The 17,794-nt window shown below is 39.0% G+C and overlaps 1 protein-coding gene across 1 annotated transcript in view; it reads left to right on the top strand.

Annotated features, from left to right (window-relative positions):
- ksr2 (kinase suppressor of ras 2) overlaps window positions 1-17,794 on the top strand; it is a 393,381-nt gene that overhangs the window by 190,071 nt on the left and 185,516 nt on the right. Inside the window, exon 5 of the mRNA XM_033043111.1 lies at window positions 4,661-4,842. Within this exon, the coding sequence (XP_032899002.1) occupies window positions 4,661-4,842 (182 nt within the window). The remainder of the gene's footprint in view (window positions 1-4,660; window positions 4,843-17,794) is intronic.

Below are 17,794 nucleotides of genomic sequence, written 5' to 3'. Positions count from 1 at the left end.
CAGACTGATTCCTATGATGTCAGGACTTTCATATGAAGAAAGACTGGATAGACTCGGCTTGTACTCGCTAGAATTTAGAAGATTGAGGGGGGATCTTATAGAAACTTACAAAATTCTTAAGGGGTTGGACAGGCTAGATGCAGGAAGATTGTTCCCGATGTTGGGGAAGTCCAGAACAAGGGTGTCACAGTTTAAGGATAAAGGGGAAATCTTTTAGGACTGAGATGAGAAAAACATTTTTTACACAGAGAGTGGTGAATCTCTGGAATTCTCTGCCACAGAAGGTAGTTGAGGCCAGTTCATTGGCTATATTTAAGAGGGAGTTAGATGTGGCCCTTGTGGCTAAATGGATCAGGGGGTATGGAGAGAAAGCAGGTACAGAATACTGAGTTGGATGATCAGCCATGATCATATTGAATGACGGTGCAGGCTCGAAGGGCCGAATGGCCTACTCCTGCACCTATTTTCTATGTTTCTATGTTTCTATAATTGGAGACACAGACAAAACCAGAAACTAAATGTGAGGAGGTAATCAAATTTGGGGGCAAAAAGGATGAATAAAGCTGGCCAAGACCAATTCTCCTTCCAACATGTGATGCTGCCGTGTTGGTCTCAATTATTTCATTTATACTGTTTGAACTGGTTCCCTGCGGATTCATTTCCCTTATGCCTGGTAGCAGGTGAGAAATAACAGCCCTGTTAAAAGTCAAACTTCACCCTTACTCTCTTGGTTTGTGAATACATTTAATCCATAAAATGTGCTTTCTAATTAGTAATGTTATTCAAATTACAACCATAAATCCAAACTTCTGGCTGGGTCAGAATTCTTCTTAGCGCAAAATCTAGGTGTGATGGTCAAGCATTTTAAATAATTCTTGGTTCTTGGTTCAAAAGTAAATTAATTCAAAAGAATGAGTCTGTGGAATTAGTTAACTTTTCTTCGGTATTTATAACTATTGAGAACAAACAGGAAATTTGCACAATGTGTGAAAGGATACATTTATATTGATTAATTAATGTATCGCTTATTAATGGAATTGTGCCCTGTTGTGAATAATTCAAAAAATATATAATTGTATTCCCCTACAGTGTTCTCTCCATGAAAAAGCCTGTTGCAAACTAAGGCTAAACTGTCACACTGTTTTACTGCAAAATATTATTGTTTTGTATAAAAAGCTCAACATGTTGACATTATCATTACTGTTCAATTCAATTCAATTCAATTCAACTTTAATGTCATTGCACAAATACTGAGTATGGGTACAACGAAATGCAGTTTTGCGTCAGTCTGTAGTAGTGCAATATAGAAATTAAAAAAAAAAAAAAAGGGGATACAGAATAATAAAAAATACAGAATACAGAAATACAATATTCTACTTTGTACATACGAGTAATATCTGTGGGGTGATATTGTTCTTGGAGCCCATTTTGAATGATCTATTCATTGTCTTCACACCTTTCTCAGTATGTGCCAATGTTGAAAGTGTTTAATTCTGTCTAACTGCATTTGTATTGTTTTCATCACATTCAAAACCAATAGATGTCTTGCTACTTTTACATGTTCCTCCATGATTTTGCTAAATGAATGCTTCAACTTCAAAAGACATTCATTTGCTCCCTGATTAGAAATAATGGATCCGTCAGAAAGGGATAATGGCTTTACAAATTAAGAATGATTCAAGATGGACTAATTTTACAAGGACAAAATGAAACTGCTGTTGAAGGAAATCCTATTGTATGGTAATAATAAAGGAAACACTACCTCATACTCTCAAGAGAATAGAACAATGACATATTCATGTTTTCTGCAAAATTTAAAATGGTTGCAAAGAATACAGTCAGTGGATGTGCTTTTCAAATTGATTTGACTTTAAAAAAAAATCTTGTGTCTATCAATTCTGCAATAGCTATTGATGCTATTTGTTTCATATAACTATTGAGCTGCAAGTTAGTTTTCATGTTTCCAATTTTTATTAATAGTTGCACCTTGGTGTTTTCAGTTTGGTTATTTAAACATATTATAATTTAGTGATTCATAGCTTTCCCCCAGTTTCTGTTTTCTCCTAAATCTCTATATATTTGAAGAACTGTCATGACACTTCTTCAACTATATCGCCCATGTATCACAAAAGTAGGATCCCCTTTAACTTAAAAAAGTGGTGATAAAAATGATGGATTGGCTGATAATCCAATACATCATCTATCTATGTGTCAGTTTTAAAATCAATAATAAATGTTTTTAATTGAGTGCCTAATGTGCTTTGATTACCTCGCTTGATAAGAGAATCATGAGGTGGTAGTAAGTGTGATTGCACTCTGCAAGAATTACATGTTGGGGTTGGAAGCAGGCCAATCGGAGGTAAAAATGACTAAACTTCTGAACAGTCACAGTCCTAGGTTATAGGTGATCAACGTATTGTCCAGAGTAGGGTCAGGGAGGTGGCTGGCCAATCTGCTCCTGGAAGGCAGGTAGGGAAAGTGGTTGATAGCCTCAGTAGGCAAGTAGAAGCTTTTGGGAGGTAAGAGAGTCAGAGTGCAGCTTGTTTTCAGTTTGCCTAACTTTATTTTTACCCTAGATGCTGGGGTTTCAAGCTTTGTGGATCAAAATAAGCCAATAATGAGTTAAAGGCATTTATAGCACCGCGTTAATCTGGAGGGACAAGAATGTTTCTCTCAGCCATGCAAGCCAAGCCGCGTATGTGCAATTTATTGAGATTTGCTTTTGTTCTGTTATTTTTTATATTTCATGCACCTAGCGATTTCTGATGTTTGCACTCTGACTGATTTAGATTTTCAGTTGCCAAATCCCAGATCAGTGAGAAGTTCTTCATATCTGGCTGCACAGTGTCCCCACACAGAACTGCTGCCCAATGTCAGCTCCTTTCCCAGTTTCCAGCACAACTTGAAATCCTGTTCCCAGATGCTACCGCAATGGAAGACAGACACACAATGCTGTAGTAATTTAGTGGGACAGGCAGCATCACTGGATAGAAGGAACGGGTGAGAGGGAAATGAGAGATAAGGAAGAGTAAGGTGTGAAAATGGGAGTTCAAAAGGGGCGAAGTAAAAGAAAAATATAGAATGGATCATTGTTAGCTAGAGTTACTTGCAGTTAGAGAAGTCAATATTCATACTGCTGGGTTGTAAGCTGCCCAAGTGAAATATGAGGTGGTGTTTGATGTGCCTTATTTGCGTTAGGCCTCACTCTGACATTGGAGGAGGCCCGGGACAGGAAGGTCAGCATGGGAAGGGGAAGGGAAGTTAAAGTGTTTAGCAACTGGGAGATCAGATAGGTTTAGGTAGACTGAGCAGAGGTGTTCAGCGAAATGATCGCTGAGCCTGCACTTGGTCTCGCCGATATATAGGAGTCTACATATGGAACTGTGGATACAGTAGATGATGTTGGAGGAGGTACAAGTGAACCTCTGCCTCACCTGAAAGGACTGTCAGCGTCTTTGGACGGAGACAAGGGAGGAGGTAAAGGGACTGGTGTTGTTGGGTTGCAGGGGAAAGTACCTGGGGAAGGGGTGGATTGTGTGGGAAGGGAAGAGTTAACCAGGGAGTATCACAATCAATACACAGCCAAACTGTCGATGAAACGGGCTGCTTTGTGGGGATCATTTTGAAAATGGGTCCTAGAGTTAAATTCAGTAGGACTTTAAGGCTATAGTTTAGGATCCCATTTGCATGTGCATGCTGTCCCTTTCTGTCCATTGGCAAATGTTGGTACCATTATTTACAAAATTCTAGCTACCTCTCATAGCCTCTTATGATTACTGTTAACATAAACAGAGAACAGCCCTATTCTTTAAGAACAATTTTCTAGTGGCTGTACCCTCTTTAAACTGTGCATGCAACATGGGTAGAAGATACATAGAAATTAGGAAACATAGAAATTAGGTGCAGGAGTAGGCCATTCGGCCCTTCGAGCCTGCACTGAGAGGAAATAATCATACACCATCACAGGGACTTGTATATTTACCTTTTGCGTATAGGAACTGGAGTATAGACCAGAATCAGTACATTGCACCTGCATGAGCCTTTAATTTAGTGGTTCATCCTTTGAACCTTCACAAAGATAAACTATACAGAAAATGAAGAGACGAGAAATTTCAGTCTGAAGAAGGGTTCCAACCTGAAATGTTGTCTTCCATTATCTTGATCTGCTCAATTCCTCTAGCATTTTGTTTTATTTGTTAGTCATTAAACAGGCAGCTGGTATTGTCTAGAATGTGCATTTTGTAGTTGGACTTGGAGTTAACAAGTTTTGTTATTGATTCATGCAATTCAGAATTTGCTTTGTCCCAGGCATTTCATATTTTCCTATGTGTTCTCACATATTACTCACAAATCCATTATTTGTGTTTGTGGAAAAAGAGGAAATGCGACATGTGTAATGTATCTACCACTCTTCATACTGTAAGTGATTGTCATTATTCTTTTATATGAAGTATTCGTCTTGATGGTTGTATTGAATTTCTAGCATTTCTGCCATGCCATTCTTCAAAAACTAATCTCAGGTGGGCTGAAGCTAATGAGTTTAATGCCTGCTCTAGTTTTTCTTGAAGTTATTATAATTTATAAGCAGTGTTTGGAGACTAATTTTGTGCTTTTTGTACTCGGTCTTTACTGATTTGTTGCCTTTGTATGATTCTATCAGAGCAAAGAAAAAGAACAAGCCTCTAAATCTGAAGATACATAATAGTGTTGGCAGCTGTGAGAACATCCCAGCTCAACGTTCTCCTCTTCTCTCAGAACGTTCTTTGCGCTCCTTTTTTGTTGGACATCCATCTTTTCTTCCTTCCACACCTCCAGTTCACACTGATGCCAATTTCTCATCAAGTAAGTAACAGACATTTTGAAGTGGTCGTGGACCAACGTGAAGTATATAATAGATCAAAATCGATCCGCTTCATTTTGAAATAACATCATCCTACCATTTTATACTCCTTAAGCCACTTTATTTTTAATCCCATCAGTAATTTAATGTTATGTTGAATTTGCTTCAGTTCCATGAAAATCCGCATCATTAGCTGCGAAAGAGCATTATTGACTGAGTCATGGATCATTTGGAGAAGCTATATTCAATAATACTGCATCGGTCCGTTAGGCCCCAGCTTGCGCTGAAAAATCACAGTGAAGTTACATTCAAGATCTGCTTGCGCATTCTTGAGAAAGCTAATGGCACTTAGTGTATCAAGAAGCATATCTTGGTTTTAAGGAGCTTGAGGTTTTATTGATCTTTACAAAGCTTGATTTCAAAGTGATATTGTCAGTAAGGGTCCTAATTACAATAAAGTTCTAAAGCCTTCCAGGAAATACAGTAATTAAAAGGAGAGTAATAAGATTTGTTTGATGCTTAAAAAAAAGTTTTTCCAAGTCTTCAACTCTGGAGCCCTCAATTGTGAAAATAATGGTCAAAGGCTGTCACATTTATGCAGCAGTAGGACTTTTAGCAAATCATTGATTGGAATGAGCTACGACTATATATTCTTTGGTGATTTTGTGGCAATGTTCCAGGGGATGTTAAATATGTAACACACAAATTAACTTTCCATTGTGATATGAAGCTTCCATCTGTGTACAGAGGGGCTTTCATTGGCCAATGCTGCTGCTGTGGACATATGGGACAGACATTAGGACATATTCCAATTATTGGACATAACTGAAAATTGTAAAATATTCCTAATTATGGGATGTTTATTTGAAACCATTCTCTACACTGAAGATAACTGTGCTAACTCATTCAGTATTTCCTCATAGCTGGGACTTTGACTTTGGGCAACATCTTTGTAAATCTTCTCTCTATTCTCGCAGGCATAATTACGTCTTTCCTGTAATGAGGTGACCAGAATTGCGTGTAGTTCTCTGCTCCAATGCTCCCTAACTTAGCCAATAATACATAGGACCATGTATGCCTTTATGACCACTTTATTAATGGTCCAACTATCTTTAAGGGATCTTTACATTGTTCCTCCAAGCCATTCACTATCTTCTGATATATTGTACATGTTCTTGCCTTGTGATACCTCTCTAAATTATCTCACCGTTCATTGATAGATGGATTTAATGATACCATTTTCCCACCAAAATAATCAAACCATCTTCTTAAAGTCTACATTTTTCCATGTCAACTGCATGGCCAATTTTTGTATCGTCTGGCAAACTCCTTTCTCATTCCCCCCTGCATTTAATCCTGACGTGAATATAAATCCCAAAGAGCAAGCAGTGGAGTACTGAAATCCGGGGAATCCTGTTGGTAACAGCTTTCCAGTGGCCAGTGATTAGTAAGGGTGTCAAAGGTTACAGGGAGAAAGCAGGAGAATGAGGTTGAGAGGAAAATATAGAGCCATGATTGAATGGCAGAGGAGCCTCGCGGGCTGAATGGGACTAATTCTACTTCTATGTCTTGTGGCCTTATGGCCAAGCTACTTTGCAATCATCACCATTTACTTTCTACCACTGAGCCAATTTTCGATTCAACGTGCCACCTCCTAGATTTCGAATGAATCCTGAACTTGTATTAAGATGACATTAGTTGCATACAAAAATGCTTTTATAAAATTATCTAGGAAATGTAGTGATAATATTATTAGATTCATATCTCTGTTGATATACTGGGGAAAATGTATTTGATATTATCAGGTTCATTACAAACTACAGTAGATATTCGGCTAAAAATAAAAGTCTGAATTAATGGCAAGTATTCACATACAAGGAGAGTGTGACCCAAAACGTCACCTATTCCTTTTCTCCAGAGATGCTCCATGACCCACTGAGTTACTTCAATATTTTGTGTCTATCTTCAGGCTAGAAACAACCCTGTTTTGGGGGTGGGATTTACTTAATCAAGTGGGGAATGTGTAACAGCTATTTCAGCATAATATCTGCCCTCCATGCTTATCCCCCCCCCCTTAAGTTATTTTGTGGAATGGAATTACTGGGTCAGCCCATAACCTCCTTAATTCTATTTAACATACATATGGCCTTCATCATATGTGTGTGCATGAAATATGTATACTTGTACCACATGTTTGTTTTTAGTATGTGTAGTGTATTTGAGATTGTTGTTGAATTCATTGCATTAGTTGGATGACTTCTTTCCTCCACAAAGCAGGCCTTGTGAACCTGGCATCCCTAGATGGTTTCCCATCCAAGAATTGACTAAGCGAGTCAGTTTAACAGGGTACTCTTAGGAAGCCACAAGTATACTGATCCATGGTTCCCAACAAGTATTTAGCACGCCATATTGTAACAGCATTCAAACTTGGAGAAATTGATTTCACAGTTTTTATAAATGGCGTACAAATATTAGCAAAGCCTAAACTTTGTTTTAGAATCATAGAAAATAGGCACAGGAGTAGGCCATTTGGCCCTTCTAGCCAGCAATGCCATTCAATATGATCATGGCTAATCATCCAAAATCAGTATCCACTTCCTGCTTTCTCCCCATATCCCTCAATTCCGTTAGCTCCAAGAGCTATATCTAACTCTCTCTTGAATACTCTTGTTTCGGTTGCTTTGTTCTGTTTGCTTGGCTCAAACTTGATTCTGCCTTCCTTTGATGGTGTGGCAAGATTTTAATTTTAATCAAATATATATTATTCCCTCCATGGAATTGACATACCTATAGTTCCTGGACGAGTGCAAGTACCCACCCCAAGTGACCTTACCCTTCTGTAAATTTAGGAGGAGCTGAGGTGGCTAAATGGAGGTTAATTCCACATTGAATACCATGAATAAGTGGTTTCAAGTGACATTGATTTTCATTGGGATATCTGTGATTATTGGAGAGACCCCCATGCAACTAGTATAGTAGGCCCCCATGCAACTAGTATAGACCCCCATGCAGTTTTCATAACAGCATGTATGTGCACATGAAGCAGTCAACGTTAACCACTTTTATACATTAGAGAGTTGTACAGCACAAACTAACCAACAACAACACTGATTCCATTTGCCCGCATTAGGTCCCTATCCTTCCATGCCTTCCCTATTAAAGTGCCTGCCTAAATATCTCGTGAATCTAATGATTGTATCGAACTCCATCACCTCCTCTGGCAGCAAGATCAAATACTCTCTGTGTGAAAAGAAACTTCCTATCAAATCCCCAGTTAAACTCCTTCTTCTCACCTTAAACATATACTCTCTTATTGTTGACAACTCTAGCATGGGGATAAAGGATTCTGATACTCTATCTCTGCCACATATAATTTTTGATCTGCCTATCAGATCATACCTCCTTCAATCTAAGTAAAACAGCCAATCCAATCTCTGCCCATTACTAAAATCCTCCGATCCAGGCAACATCCTAGAGAACCTCCTCCGCACTCTCTCCAGCACATCACCATCCTTCCAATAGCCTAGCAACCAGAACTGCACACAATACCCCACGCATGATCTAACCAGTGTATTATAAATTTCCAATGTAGCATTCCAAACTTTATATTCTGTGCCTCCATTCTTGTTGTACATTCCAAAGATGAAATTCGTGAATAACATGTGGCAACATAAGGGTCTCGACCCGGAAAGTCACCGACTCCTTTCCTCTAGAGATGCAGCCTGAGTTACTCTAACTTTTTGTGTCTATCTTTGGTATAAACTGGCATCTGCAGTTCCTTGTTATTACATTCGGTTTAAACCAGCATCAGCAGTTCCTTCCTAAGCAAATGTTTTGCTAGGAACACTGAGCTAAAAGTGTGGGCGATTGCCTGGCGTTTCTCTGAAGAGCACAAGGATTTCATAAATCCCCATTGTATATCCATGCGTGCTACTGAGTGAATCAACAGCTGTAATTATATCCAGGTATTTCAGCAATATACAACATAAAATCCTCATAATATCACAGTGACAAATTTAAATTTGCATAATTTATATAGCGGATTGTCCTTGGGGGGAGAAATGAGGTGTGAGCAGAATTTTTGTTTCTAGTTATTTCTCCCCTTAAGGAAGATATTGCCTCAATATTACTTCTCCAAGATATCATGTTCCTGCTCTGTTTCAACAAGCAATGTGTTGAAATAAGTTACTTTGCAAATAGGACTCTGAAATGATCATACAAAGGGACTACAAAAGGCAAAGGTTATTGAACATTAAACATTAATTGGTCTGGACGGATAATGACACATCATAGGCTCAAAACCAGACCAATATGTTCTAATTGATCTGTTGCTGCTTATCTTGGCAATGTGATTCATCTTGTAGCATCTGTCTCTACTGCATGATATACAGGCTGAGCAATTAATCTTCAGCCAGATGAAGACTGTTTTTAGCTTTGTGTGCACTGTATGAACTATGGGCACAGGATACATGCACAGTGAAGATGCATAGGCATTGCATTATAAATTGTAATTCATAAGAGCAGAATTAGGCCATTCGGCCCATCAAGTCTACTCCATCATTCAATCATGGCTGATCTATCTTCCACCTTCTCCCTTATCGTTTGACAACCTTACTAATCAAGGACATGTCATCCTCTGCTTTGAAAATGCCTAGTGACTCACAGTGACCCACAGCCTCCACAGCCATCTGTGGCAATGAATTCCACAGATTCGCTACCCTCTGGCACAAGAAATTTCTCCTCATCTCCTTTATAAAGGTACGTCCTTTCATTCTGAGACTATGTGCCCTCTGGTCCCAGGCTCTTCTACTAGTGAGAATGTGCTCTCTGCATCCACTCTATCCAGGCCTTTCACTATTCGGTAAGTTTCAATTAGATCGTCCCTCATTCTTCTAAACTCAGTACAAACCCAGAGCCATCAAACCCTCGTCATACATTAAGTCAATCATCCCTAGGATCATTCTCAGAAACCACTCGATTCTCCAATGCCAGCACACCACTCCTCAGATATGAGGCCCAAAACTGCTCACAATACTCCAACCACAGTCTGACCAGTGCCTTATAAAGTCTCAGTATCACATCCCTGCTTTTATGTCCTAGTCCTCTTGAAATGAATGTTAACATTGCATTTGGCTTCCATCCTATCGATTCAACTTGTTATATTAACCTTTTGGGAATCCTGCACCAGCACTCCCAAGTCCCTTTGCATCACTGATTTCTGAATCCTCTCCCCATTTGGAAAATAGTCTATGCCTTTACTCCTATGAGCAAAGTGCATGACCCCACACTTTGCTGTTCCATCTGCCACTTGTTTGTCCACTCTCCCAACCTGTTTACCAGCCTAATGTGCAGCACCTTATCATTCAAAAAGGGACATTTTCCTCTGCCTATTCTGTATAATGCAGCCTGCTGATTGTTTTAAATATAATGACTGGGTCATCCGGCCCATGGTTCATTATGGATCAATATCAATCTTGGTCAAACTTGCCAACAAAGTGAGACTGTTGTATTATGGTGAATTGACTGCTATCTCGCAGAAGTCAAATATCAGCTGTTAGACATGTCCTCATTCCTCTCTCCAGATCTTGACAAAATGGAATGGAATCGCCAAGTGCTGCTAATAGACCTTTGATTTCATATTTGAATGTTTTGGGTTTGCGTATAGGTTGTATAATTTTATTACTTGCATTTGTACAAATAGTGAGCAAAGTGTTTGAAGAGGGCCAAGGACAGAGTTAAGACAATATAATTCAATGCAAATGTGTAAACAGATGCTGTGAAATTAAGGACACAACGAGGCAATGTAATCAAAACAATACAAACGCAAAATACGGCAGATGCAGGAAATCCAAAATAATAAAGACAAAAAACAGTAGCAAATTACAGCCAGACAGCTTCTGTGGAATGCTAAACACAGTTAATGTCTAAAGTTCATTCCACACAAAACACAACCTGCAATTAGTGGCAATGTCCACTCTGGTGTCCCAAATGAATTTGTGAAAAAATGTTTGAAGTAGCACCGTGGCGTTTAGCACACTCTCAAAGGGGTTGTGTGGAGCACACAGCTACTACACCAATGAACTAGCTTCTGGCTACTGTGTGTTGGAAGATTGGTGCGTGTTAGGTCCCAATAAAAAATTTTTTGAATAAGGCTGCAGTCAATGAAGGGAGCTCCAGTGAAATAGCTAATGTTTGAATAATGATGCCATCTATATGTAATCTCAGTGTGAGTGTGAGATACCATGTGTGAATCACCTGTGTGACAGTGCAGATTGTTTAATTGTCATTTATTGCCTGAACCTTGTGGGACAAAACATCTAGTTCTCTTTGAGAATGAACAAATGCTTTAATTTTCTCGGAGGCTCCAGTACTTGCCGGCAGTCCAAATAATGTGCATTACATGACATCACAAGCCTCCCTGGACAAAACTGCTAAGGTGAATCATGCCTGGAAGTGCATTGTTCATTAATTACGTTGGAAATGATCACTTGCAATGGGGGAAAAACAGCTCATAACCTCGATAGTTCAGATTTCCAGGCAAACATGGTATAAGTAAGAACACGGAAAATGGGGAAGAAGGTTGATGATGCAAGGTCAAAGGAATGGCAATAGGATGATTAAAACTCAGACAAACAGGTTTGGTGGAAGCACAGTTAGAAAATTAAAGTTGTTCCTAACAATTGCTTTCTGATTAATTGCCTTTGGTTATGATTTGAAATGAATGTTGAATCTGAAGCCTTGAGAAGTGTAAACACATCTAAATATATATTGATAATTTTCAAGAGCAGGGACATCAGGGGTATATATCTTCACAAAGGGTATACTGACAAACATTAATGGAATGAAATTGGAGAAGCTGGTATTGTTCTCCTTGGACCAGAGAAGGTTAAATGAAAAATCAGTTGAAACATAGAAACATAGAAAATAGGAGCAGGAGGAGGCCATTCGGCCCTTCGAGCCAGCACCGCCATTCATTGTGATCATGGCTGATCATTCTTTAACATTATCCTGGTTTTTGATTGATTAAATAGAGAAAAGCTTAAGGCAGTGTTCAAAATAATTAGGGCGGAAGTGAGGAGTTTTCTTACACAGATGGTTGTTGAGATTCAATAATGACCATCTCAAAGGGTGGTGGAATCGGATTCCATTAGTAATATTAAAAACTAATTGGACATATATGTGAAAACGATTACTTTCTAGATTATGGGAAAAAAAACATACGAGCATGGATCTGAGAAAAGACAGGCATTTCAATACATCCCTAAAGAATCCCAACAGAATGATGAATTACATTTTAAGTTTCTAAAAAAGCATTCTGAGTCCAGGTACCTGCAATGCAGTTCCAGACCAATAGCAGGAATAATCTGCTGTTGTTCAATTCTGGTCAAGTTTCCTGGGCGTGAAACAGGAACTGATGCTGTCTGACCTGCTGAGAGTTTGTAGCATTTTCTGTTTTTATTGCAGATTTCTAGCATCTGTAGGCTTTGGTTTTCATACAGTTTCTGATCGTGTTGAACAAAGTTGTTGAAATCTGCTGGTTGTTTAAAAGAATGTGATGATGCCAGTATATCGACTCAGATTCTTTGTTTCATCCATTTTAATATGCCAGTAAAATAAACTTGGGTGGATTGATAAAGTAGATACTTTCCTGGTTGATTTGTCTATCTTGTTTATAAGATGGTAATGAAGACAAATTCAAACAGCTGCTGTGGCCTGCAGAAGCATAATGATTTCATCAGTCTAACAGACCCTGACAACATTTACCTAACTGCTGGACTCTCTCAGTAGTCTTGATCCAATTTGAACCATCATTTACCAGATGTGTTTATTGATGCATGTTGTATCATTTGAGACCCAATGTTTCTAACTTTGATCAAGACTATTGCTATCTTTTAAATGTGAATCCCTGCTGGAGTTTTTTTCCATTGTCATATCCATTAAACCACTGACTGGATATTTTAAGCTGCACAACAAATAACTTTCTTCCCCATGTTCAATTAGGACAATTTGCATTGGAATTAGAAATTGAAAAAAAGAACATGATGTAAAACTGGTAAACAGCAAAGTGATTATTTTTAAATGGAATTTCCTATTAGAACAGGAAGCACTTTTCTGAGTGTTATCTGCCCATCTTGATCTCACCATCTCCATCACAGGAGATAGACTATCGACTAGCATCTACTATAAACCTACTGACTCCCACAACTATTGTCGTGGTTTACCAGACTCAAATTAAAGATAAGATGACACAGACACGGAGAATTCTTCAAGAAGACGCGAAGCCTTTAATTTGCACAAATCCGGGCCTGGAACATTCAGAGATAGTACAGCTCGGCCACTCTCCAAATGTTCTCTGATCCATAATTTCAAGCAGCATTTTATTATAATTTCAGTTCTTATCTTTGGCTGCTTAGCATGCATGTTTTTTACTAACTTTAACCTCTCACTGTCCTTGCCCTTTATCTCCAATCTCTGAGTTACCATGATGTTCTAACTGAGGCAAAATAAACTAAGCAATAACATGTTTTTGGGCCTTGACTTCTGATCACATAAAAATAGCTGACATCTGCGAGCTTTACTAAATGTTTTTAAACATATTGGTTATATGTCTACACACAAAGATGCAAATGGTGCAGAAAGTAAAAGTGAGAAGTAACCTTTTTAATCTTCTATATTACTTCTATATAGTCTTCTATATAACTTCCTTCTCTGAGACTTTACAAAGTCTCAAAAGACAAAGAAAACTACACACACATTCCCCAGGTCTAATCACTCATATAGCCCTAAAATGCAGGCTCTTTAATTCATTTAACGTAATGCTGTGTAGTGTTCTTTCTCTGGCTCCTTGGGAAACTGGGCCAAAAACCTACCCCCATTACATGAGGCAGGAAAAAAGATCCAGCTCCCCTTACAGACTTAATTCAACAGTTTCCTAATACCTCTTCTCCATCATAGTAGTATTCTATCACCCAGGTCCATTTTCCTTTAGGGCCGGATTCGTCTGCACCCGTTATCATTGGCAATTGCTTCACAGTAGCTTTCACCAGGAGGGACTTAATACAGGGGAAAACACAGCACAACATTATTGCCACTGCAAGTAGTACGACCCCAATGGTCAGACCAATTTTAATCAGCCATGCTCCCCAACCCCCCAACATGCTCTCCAACCACCCAAACAATTGATGTCCAAACCCTGCGTTTCTTTTAACCTTACTCCTTAGGTTTTTAACTTATCCATGGCTTTAGTGAAAGCCCCCTCCGGGCTAGTATTATTCTGTATGAAATTGAAACATTGTTCTCCAAACAAGACACATACACCCGTTATTCTGACCTTATTTACACCAATTTCATAGTCACTCATGTCTCAAAAAAAAAACCTCACATTATCTTAACCATATAACAATGACAGCAATGAAACAGGCCACCTTGGCCCTTCTAGTCCTTGCCGAACACTTACTCCCACCTAGTCCCATCTACCTGCACTCAGACCATAACCCTCCATTCCTTTCCCGTCCATATACCTATCCAATTTATTTTTAAATGATAAAATCGAACCTACCTCCACCACTTCCACTGGAAGCTCATTCCACACAGCTGCCACTCTCTCAGTAAAGAAGTTCCCCTTCATGTTACCCCTAAACTTCTGTCCCTTAATTCTCAAATCATGTCCTCTTGTTTCAATCTTCCCTACTTTCAACGGAAAAACCATATCTACGTCAACTCTGTCTATCCCTCTCATCATTTTAAAGACCTCTATCAATAACCTTAACCTTCTTCCTCTCCAAAGAATAAAGACCTAACTTGTTCAACCTTTCTCTGTAAGGAGGAGACAGCTCGAGGGTTAAGGAAGGGGAGGAGACAGCAAGGGCTAGCAAAATTGGGAGAATTCAATTTTGCTAGCCCTTGCTGTCTCCTCCCCTTCCTTAACCCTCGAGCTGTCTCCTCCCATCCCCCCGCCCTCGGGCTCCTCCTCCTCCCTTTTCCCTTCCTTTTCCCCCCCACCCCCCATCAGTCTGAAGAAGGGTTTCGGCCCGAAACGTCGCCTATTTCCTTCGCTCCATAGATGCTGCTGCACCCGCTGAGTTTCTCCAGCATTTTTGTGTACCTTCGATCTTCCAGCATCTGCAGTTCCTTCTTGAACACCTTTCTATACACAATGCTCTGATTTATAAAGGCCAGCACACCAAAAGCTTTCTTTACCACCCTATCTACATGAGATTCCATCTTCAGGGAACTATGCACAGTTATTCCTAGATCCCTCTGTTCAACTTCATTCCTCAATTCACAACCATTTACCATTTACGTCCAATTTTGATTTGTCCTTCCAAGATGTATCACTTCACACTTATCAACATTAAACCCATCAGTCATCTTTAAGCCCACTCTTCCAAATGACCTAAATCTCTCTGTAGACTTTTAAAATCTACTTCATTATTCACAACACCACCTATCTTAGTATCATCTGCATACTTATTAATCCATTTTACCGCACCAACATCCAGTTATTGATTCACATGACAAACAACAGTGGACCCAACACACATCCCTGAGGTACCCCTCTAGTCACTGACCTCCAACCTGACAAACAGCCATCCACCATTACACTCTGGCATCTCCCATACAGCCACTTTTTAATCCATCTTGCTACTCCTTACTAAACCTTCTTAACCAACCTTACTTCCTTATTGAACCTTGTCAAAGGCCTTACTGAAGTTCAGCTAGACAACATCCACCTCTTTACCCCCATCAATTTCCCTAACAACCTTTTCAAAAAATTCAAGATTAGTCAAACATGACCTTCTAATCACAAATCCATGCTAATTCTTCCTAATCCTACCCTTTATCCAAATTCTTATATATATTATCTTTAAGTATCCTTTCCATTATTTTGCCCACCACTGATGTCAAACAACGTTCTTGTTAAAACTCTACTCTTTTCTCACTTCTTTGTCCTCCTGTTCACTTACCTCATGGCTATTATCTATTCGTACCTGTGGGACAGCCCTCATGTAATGATTGAAATGGTACCAGGTATATCAACCTTCTACCTGAACATCGGTCGGTGGTTTGGAAAACTCATACATACACCTTGTCTTCAGGTTTAAAGGGTCCTTCCTCCTGGTCCACCTCCAACAGCTTTTACTTTACCTGTTCATAAATAGACTTGTATATCATAATTAACTGTTGCATATACTTCTTAAATTCTATCTCTAATTGTTCCAAACTCGGTCCTCTGTAAGGACCTCTCCATTGTGCCACCTACATAGGTCGGCCAATAAACATCTCATGTGGTGTTATGTGGGTTATTCGGTTAGTTTGCATACAACATCTCTTCAGTGCCAATGACAGGGCATCGATCCAATTCAACTTTGTAATTACACAAATCTTATTTATATTAACCTTCAATGTTCCATTTATTCTTTCCACCATGCCTGTGACTGCAGGTGTTACACATCCAAATCTGTGTTTTACTCTAAGGGCCTGTATCGCCAACTTGACTACTCCCTAAATGAAAACAATCCATTGTCAAAGCTGATTTCTGTAGGTCTACCAAACCTCTTAATTACCCTTTTCATCATAAACGACACTACAGTGCTCATACCTAAATCTATTCAAACTTACCCTAGACGTAACAACAGCTTATCATCCTCCAGATGCTGTTCTGGCTGCTTCGTCTGCACTTTAATTTACCTTCTTATGTGCTTGACATTTAATGACAGCTAGTGCCCCTGACTTCAATATTGCTCTTATCAGGTCTAACTTTACTGATAACTTTTGGTCTCCATTGCTTTTCTCAAAGCCTTTCTATTTCCCTACTACTCTAAACATATGACAAACTCCATAATCATATGCTTAGTCGATATAAACTTAATCTTTCTCACTTTCCCTCATGTCACATGCTTCTCTTAAAGCCTTAATTTCTTCCAACTGAGCTAAGCAAGGTTACAGGCTTCTAATTTAATTACCTTAAAGTCTAATTCATCCTTATACACCATTTCAAACCCTACATACTTGCTATTATGATCCCTTTTAACAATAAACATTCACAAACAAAACCTTTTTGTCTCCATCATTCAAAAGTTCTAACTGTAAAACATTCTTTAGGCTTGTTTGTCCTTCTTCCTTCATTATCTTTCTTAATGTCGTCACAATTTCAACATATTTTCCAATCTAGTCTGAACTATATCCTGCCTTTGCCAAGGTCATCATCCTCTGTCCTACATTCTGAAATTTTTTAGACTTAAAATGTCTCTCTCTCTTACATTGCTACTCACTTGTGGAACAAACAAACAAATCATCCACATCATCAAATACTTTCTAAGGGTACACCTTCCAACTGCCTTTATCTTCTTATTAAAACATGGGGCTAGTATTCAAAACCCTACCTCATCCTAGCCTTTCTTGACATCCTCCTTTAAATCCCTCCCTCCCTTGGGGACCCCAATCCTGTTAGGGCTTATATCCAGATTAATTTCACTCCTGATAGGACATTTTGAGGAAACGCTCCCCCAAAGACATTTATTATTGGCATGTAATTCTCTGGCCCTGCTTGGTTTTGCCATAGGACTCACTTGTGTCGGTTCATCACTTATTTCAGTCTTATCAACCAGGTCCGTTGTTTTTGACAACATTGTCTTTCTTTTTTCACGCTCTTTCTTTTTAAGCTCTTCCTGTTGGTTTGCAAGTCTTTTTCCTATCTTTGCGATATTTCTCGACCGCAGAGACCAACTGATCGCTGAATCGGGGGTGGGAAATAAATGACAATTCCACCACCTCCTCCAATCTACTTGACTTTAAGAGGAATGACATCCACCACAGTAGTTCATAATATAATGTTCATTAACTGGTTGCCTTTTATTTCTTGTTCATTTTTAACTCTCCACATTTTCAGCTGGTTTTCCAGATAGGCTGCAGGATTATTTGCCTCTCCTAGTGTATCTCCCCTTTATTCCT

Source organism: Amblyraja radiata, chromosome 25 (genome assembly GCF_010909765.2).
Source record: "Amblyraja radiata isolate CabotCenter1 chromosome 25, sAmbRad1.1.pri, whole genome shotgun sequence".
Taxonomy (NCBI): Eukaryota; Metazoa; Chordata; class Chondrichthyes; order Rajiformes; family Rajidae; genus Amblyraja; species Amblyraja radiata.
The sequence above is the reverse complement of the archived record's forward strand: the minus strand, read 5'-3'. Positions and strand labels throughout refer to the sequence as shown.